This window comes from Eurytemora carolleeae, unplaced genomic scaffold, assembly GCF_000591075.1.
Source record: "Eurytemora carolleeae unplaced genomic scaffold, Eaff_2.0 scaffold29, whole genome shotgun sequence".
In the NCBI taxonomy this organism is placed as follows: Eukaryota; Metazoa; Arthropoda; class Copepoda; order Calanoida; family Temoridae; genus Eurytemora; species Eurytemora carolleeae.
Genome location: NW_019396073.1, coordinates 474,255 through 481,194, shown reverse-complemented (window position 1 = coordinate 481,194; position 6,940 = coordinate 474,255). Strand labels below are relative to the sequence as shown.

At 31.5% G+C, this 6,940-nt stretch overlaps 2 protein-coding genes across 2 annotated transcripts in view; one reads left to right on the top strand and one right to left on the bottom strand.

Annotated features, from left to right (window-relative positions):
- LOC111713339 (uncharacterized) overlaps positions 1-202 on the bottom strand; it is a 6,463-nt gene extending 6,261 nt beyond the window's left edge. Inside the window, exon 1 of the mRNA XM_023488194.1 lies at positions 165-202. Coding sequence (XP_023343962.1) covers positions 165-196 — 32 coding nt within the window. The 5' untranslated portion in view covers positions 197-202. The remainder of the gene's footprint in view (positions 1-164) is intronic.
- Positions 1-4,383, top strand: part of LOC111713349 (protein RUFY3) — a 13,976-nt gene extending 9,593 nt beyond the window's left edge. The window contains exons 7-16 of the mRNA XM_023488205.1: positions 808-867; positions 1,038-1,110; positions 1,216-1,433; positions 1,515-1,620; positions 1,812-1,852; positions 2,028-2,091; positions 2,543-2,647; positions 3,129-3,194; positions 3,295-3,369; positions 4,105-4,383. Coding sequence (XP_023343973.1) covers positions 808-867; positions 1,038-1,110; positions 1,216-1,433; positions 1,515-1,620; positions 1,812-1,852; positions 2,028-2,091; positions 2,543-2,647; positions 3,129-3,194; positions 3,295-3,369; positions 4,105-4,227 — 931 coding nt within the window. The 3' untranslated portion in view covers positions 4,228-4,383. The remainder of the gene's footprint in view (positions 1-807; positions 868-1,037; positions 1,111-1,215; positions 1,434-1,514; positions 1,621-1,811; positions 1,853-2,027; positions 2,092-2,542; positions 2,648-3,128; positions 3,195-3,294; positions 3,370-4,104) is intronic.
- Positions 4,384-6,940: the final 2,557 nt, after the last annotated feature.

Here is a 6,940-nt window from a genome sequence, read left to right as displayed (position 1 = left end):
ATACATTGATACCTACAGAATACATATTTTTACTTTGAGGAGTAAAGATAAAAATACATAGATACTTACAGAATACATATTTTTACTTTGAGGAGTAAAGATAAAAATTCATGATACCTACAGAATACATATTTTGTGGAGATTAAATTAAACTTGGTACTCACATTAAATTAATTTGCAGCTTAAGCCAGAGCATATTCGCTGAACAAATTCACGACTGCTGTAGGGATAATGCTTAGAGTTCTTTTATAACAAGAGGCTGATGCAGCTTTTTACCTTATGGAAAGGGTATCAGGGGCTTGTGAAGATAAAAGACAATTTTTAAAAATTTTTCAAATTATCATATTCTTAGAACATTTTAATCCTTTAATATTTTTGTTTTTTGTTCTTTGAAAAGGAAAAAGGTTGAAAGGGGGGGGGTGTTTGGCAGCTTTTTTCACCTTCTGTTAATTAATTATACAAAGCTAACTTTAAAAATCAAAGTAGGAAAAAAGTTTAATAAAAAGTTAAAACAGTGGAAACCGAATCAATATCAATTTCAGTTACAATAGAAACACTAAATTAATTTGTTTGAAAATGTTAAAAAAAAATACTCCCTCAAAAAAAACAGAAATCTTTTGTTTTTAAAATCCATTCTAAATATAATATACCTACTTTTTTATCGTTATACTGGTACAATTTCAATAAGAATACGACATAAATGGTATTTTGGTGGGAAATTCGGAGTTCTACAAGACGTGTGTAAAGATTTATATATATATTTTTTTCAATATAGTTTTACAGATTATTCTCATAATATTTTTCTAGATTGTTAGTAAGTCAGCCACAACTTTTATCCGAATACTATGAGGCTCCAGCTCTTCTTAGGTAAACTTGTAAAGAACTTTTTGAAATTAGTTTTAGATTTAATCAAAACTTCGAATTATCTCCATAGGGAAAGGAAAAATGTTAATATACCTTAATATTATACAATAATTGTTAATTAGTTTTAGAAAACTTTCAGGAATAAAATGATTAAAATTTTTATTTTGTTTCAGGTCTGAGGAGGCGTATGTTATTAGTGCATTGCTAGTCAGTCTTAATATTGTAGACTGTAATCTCTGTGTTAAGGTGATATCTTTTACTTGACTAACAAAATGCAATTCTGTTTGACAAAGATTATTAGTAAGATGGCATGTTGTTGTGTTTAAATCAATTAATGCAAACTATATTCAGGAGGAAGATTTAGACAGTCAACAGGGAGTGATTGATTTCTCCCTCTACCTTCGAACCAAGAGGGACCTGGGGGAGGAGGATGTACTCAGTATCTCCTCCGGGGGAGGAAGAGAGGGGGGAGGGAGCAGGGAAGGTTCAACAGCAGAAGGAGCAGATGAGAATATGACCACTGTTCTAGATCAGAAGAACTATATTGAAGAACTTAACAGACATTTAAAGTAAGATTTATATCATGAAACAAATTAAAGATTTCATGCCCACTTTGCCACATTTAGGACAACATTTTTAAATTTATTTAGCGGCACAGTGAGTAGCTTGCAGGAGAAGGTAGAAAGTTTATCTACCAGTAATGCACTAATCAAAGAAGATCTCAACATATCCAAGGATACCATAGAGAAGGTTCAGGTAAATATATCCAAGGATACCATAGAGAAGGATTAGGTAAATATATCCAAGGATACTATAGAGAAGGTTCAGGTAAATATATCCAAGGATATAATAGAGAAGGATTAGGTAAGTATATCCAAAATGCTCAATATTTACAATTATATTTTCAGAATGTCCTTTTAGTAAATCTGATAATTTTACCATTTCAGGTGGAAAACAAGCGACTTAGAGCAGAGTTGGAAAAATACAGGTTGGAACTTTTAAATTTTCTAAACTTTTATATTTTACTCTTGTTCTTCAGGCCTTTTTCACTTGAAAGTATTTATTTTGGAATTCGAAAGAATGAGACTTATCTAAAAAAAAGCTTGATAATTTTGCATACTTTTTCATTTCGAGAGAGATCCTGAAAATTTCTTTATTTCTAGAAATATTGAACGAATGGCTGAAGAAGAAATACCTTTAATTAGAAGTAGAGTTTCCTTAGTTCAGGTTAATTAAATTCACTTTAAAATTAACATATTATGCTTTTTAATTTTTTAATGTCTTTGTGAAAGTGATAAGTAGCCTCCCCACTCTGTTAAATTCCACTGCAGCACTACGCACCGAGAGCTTAGTGTATTTATTAATATAATTAATAATATTATTAGTATTATATTCATTATATAATATAAAAGATTGGGAACCCAGCTCTGCCCAGGTTACTAAAAATTACTCCTACCGTTTACCCGCACTTGAACGTTTTTACAGGGAAACTAAATTTTCGACACACTTAGTTTATAATCTTAAAACAAAGTTAAGAACATTTCTGTGTTTCTCCCGAGTTCCCTAATAAAACTTTAAGACAAATTGGTCCAGGGGTTCCTCAGTTATGATCGGAAAAACAAACAAACAGACAGACAAATAGAGACTACAACTTTACATATAGATATATCTGTTTTAGTCTTCCTATGAAAACGGGATGAAGGAGTTGAGTCAGGAGTTCAGAGTCAGGTTGCAGCAGGAGATGGTGAGGAGGGAGGAGGTGGAGGAGGAGATGAATAAACAGGTAGGAGAAAAGGCAGTAGGGGAAGAGGTATAATGAGAAGGAGGAGAAGGAGGAAAAGGAAAAAATGGAGGGAAAGGCTAGGAAAAGGAGGAAAAGGAGGAAAAGGAGGAAAAGGAGGAAAAGGAGAAAAAGGAGGAAAAGTAGGAAAAGGAGGAAAAGTAGGAAAAAAAGGAGAAGGTGGAAAAGGAGGAGAACGAAGAGAAGAAATAGGAGAGGAAGTAGCTCTAAAGATAGTTGAGCACATTTTGGTAATATTTACTACGAAATTAAACCAAGGTTAAGAGCTTTTTTTTTGGTAAAACACAATTAGAAAATACAGAGTTCTTTTAATGGTACCTTGTATTGATTGTTTCAAATAATCAACTTGTTAAAAGCATAATAGATACTATACTATAGATAGATACACATAGCAACTAGTTTATTGTTGTTGTTGTTCAAAAATATGGAAAATTATCCTACAATTTATTCTTACTTTTTCAAGGAAAATATCAAGAAAGAAATGGAGATCACAATTTCACATTTGGAGAAAGATGTTTCAGAGAAAAAGGTTTAAATTATTCATTTATCAATTAAATAATTTTTAAAATAATAAATTTTCAGTTTCTCATTACTCTGAAAGAATTTAACTCAATTTCTAATTGTTTCAGGAGATCATCAGTACTCTGAAAGGGCAGCTCGAGGATATAAAATGCATTAATCTTGAAATGTACACCAAACTAGCGGTAACAAGTTTTAAACCAAACTAGCGGTAACAAGTTTTAAACCAAACTAGCGGTAACAAGTTTTAAAACAAACTAGCGGTAACAAGTTTTAAAACAAACTAGCGGTAACAAGATTTTAAACCAAACTAGCGGTAACAAGTTTTAAACCAAACTAGTGGTAACAAGATTTTAAACCAAACTAGCGGTAACAAGTTTTAAACCAAACTAGCGGTAACAAGTTTTAAACCAAACTAGCGGTAACAAGTTTTAAACCAAACTAGCGGTAACAAGTTTTAAACCAAACTAGCGGTAACAAGTTTTAAACCAAACTAGCGGTAACAAGTTTTAAAACAAACTAGCGGTAACAAGTTTTAAACCAAACTAACTAGCGGTAACAAGTTTTAAACCAAACTAGCGGTAACAAGTTTTAAACCAAACTAGCGGTAACAAGTTTTAAACCAAACTAGCGGTAACAAGTTTTAAACCAAACTAGCGGTAACAAGTTTTAAACCAAACTAGCGGTAACAAGTTTTAAACCAAACTGGCGGTAACAAGTTTTAAAACAAACTAGCGGTAAAAAGTTTTAAATCAAACTAGCAATAACAAGTTTTAAACCAAACTAGCGGTAACAAGATTTTAAACCTATTTAAATCATTATGACAATTCAGTAGCAAGGCTTCCAGTTTATCTATCTATCTATCTATCTATCTATCTATCTATCTATCTATCCATGTATGTATCTATCTTTCTATCTAGGAGTGTGAATATGAGATAAGTCAGAAAGGAGAACTGGTTTCTAAGCTTGAAGCAAAGACTAAGGAGATCAGTACTATGCTGACTAATCTTAACAATGTATCAGCAGAATGTGACAAACGTTGAGAGCAAGCCCCGATCTCTGGAAATGAACGAAGTCTTTGCCACAAGTCTTTTTATCCGTATATATTGCAACCCATTGTCATATATCTTATATATTTCAAACTATGAATGTTAGATCCAAAATTATCTATGTTTGAAATAACGAAGAAAAATTGAGTTTGTGACTCAATTCCTTTAGAAAATGTTAAAAAACATTACGAATGTTGAGGTTCATATAATATATATATAAGAAGAGATAATCATTACAACTTTAAGTAAACCTCCTATTTACATATTTATCAGTAAATCTCAAGAATCAAATTAAATTTATTCTTCGCATCAATAACAAGATAAAGGGACTGTATTCGTAATTTCAAGGAACCCTCCATGGTTTGCTTTGTTTACAAGTGTTTAATTATGATAATTCATATATGCTTTCCTGTAGTAGAAATGCGCAAGCACTTTTGTAGCGAATCCACAATTAAACATCATTTTTCAAATTACAAACATTGATATACGACAAGTATTTGATCAGACAAAGCTTTTAACGGTACCGTTGTAAATCGGGCATTTGCCATTTTTGCAATAAAAGTTACATGAAATTACGCTTACATGCAGTCCCTTTAGGCATAGAAAAGTCAGGTTCTTACAAGTATCTAGTTTCACGGTAGAGGCAATTATGCAGATAAAATAAAAAACAAAATTGCATATTTTACAACCTGCAAAGCAAAATATTTCATAAAAATCACATTTGAATTTGAAAATGCTCAATCAATCGACACTTATCGTGATTAAATGCAAACATACACAGCATTGCAATTTTCTCTAAATTTCCATCTTAGTGTCTTGAATTCATGTTACTAAATATGTTAACTATTTTTACAAATTCATGATCCTCTTGCATGCTAATAGTTGTTTAGAATAAATATTAAATGTTTTTCATAAGTGCACCTCAGAACTTGTAAAATATATAATACTAGCTGAAGTGCCCGGCGTTGCCCGTGGAATTTGTTAAAATCGAGCTTTAAAAAAATTTTGATTTAGAAAAAAGTTCTGAAAAAAAATCTTTTAGCCTTTGTTACTCCCTGGGCACCCATGGATTCCCTAAACAAAGTTCAGCCCATTTTGTCTAGCCGTTAGCCAGCTACAGCTAACATGATAATATGTTATATGATAATATGAGCTACGAGCTTTATTATATAGATGCTTAATTTATTTCTTTTATAATTTACAAACAGGGTTCTCCACAAAAGTTGAGATTTGAATGACGGCCTAATATTCTCCAGGATCTCAAGTTTTCAAGGTTAAATTTTGTCTTTTAATAAGGAAATAGTCTTCTATGGATCTATGAAATTATTAAGGAAAAAGAAGAAAGCATAAAAATGCGGTGAACCTTGAATGTTAGTGATAAGTATGAATACATTACGTACAGTCATTTCTGAAGTCTCATCCTTTGTGGGTAACCCTGAATTAAAAGAAATAAAAAAAAACAATTTCATTTTCCCAGTATTTTAATTGCTTGAATTAATGATATTTTTAATCTATTACAATTTAAGAGAGCATATCTTTATAATTTGACAAATTACATTTAATATCTTTGTCTTATAAAATCTAAGTGATAAGATGAATGCCAAGTTAACTTGAAAATAAATAAATTCTAAAAAAAGACATAAAAGCAGACCATTATTTTCATGTACTCTGGGCACGCCCAATTAAAATTTTACATGTTTTGATCATAACTCCTATTCAATTGCTATTGAAAAGAGCACGGTTTGAATTACTAGTAAATAGAATAGCTTTCCTTAAAATTTTGAGTTAAATTAAAACTAGAGGAGCTACGAGGTTACAATGTCGTGCATGTAATGTAGCATACATTCGACCCACTCCTATTTATAGTGAAAAATCAGTATGCTAGCAGAAAAACCTCCAATAGATTTTTTTTTGCTGGCGCCTTGACCCTTTCAAATTAAATGAAACACAAGAAAACATGTTCAGTGCTCAAGTATGCAACCAAGTTAAAAAAAAACCATCTACAATTTTAGACACCTCTTCCTGTCAAAATGTCAAAATTGTGCAAGAGCTAAAGCCTATGTTGTAATTTTCTTATAGAATCACCAAAGAAGAAATAGACAAAATTAAACAAGAAATACTCAGGAAGAAACAAGGAGAAATACGATTTGGGTACAAAACACCCAAGAACAAAACACCCAAAAACAAAACTGTCAAAAAACAAAACGCCCTATGCAACAAAACGTCCAATGCAACACAACGCCCAATGCAAAAAAACGCCCAATTACAAAACGCCCAATTACACAGTTTCAAAACGCCCAGAGCAACAAGTGCAACATTTGAAGTATGAGATCGAATCGGTACTGCAGCAAGGGGAGAGGAGAATATACACTAGTCAAATGTAGGTTTTTAAGATAAATTTAATTGTTACAAAAAATCTAACCTTTTGGGTTCTCCCAGTTAACAGATTCATGAAGAGAACAAATTGTTTGGTGTAAAGCCTTAAAAGATTATTGAGTATCATCGTTTTTCCCCTGTCTTCATATAATAAATACTCAGATAATAATTCCGTAGTCCTGTTTTTTTGGTAATTGATAATAAAAACACCACTTAAAGGTCTAACCTGAAGAAATAAAACATAGGGTCGGATTCTGTAGTAAGGCTATTATGTTTTGCACTCATTTTTCCTCGTTTTATGCTCAAGATATATATTTTCAATTCTTATTTT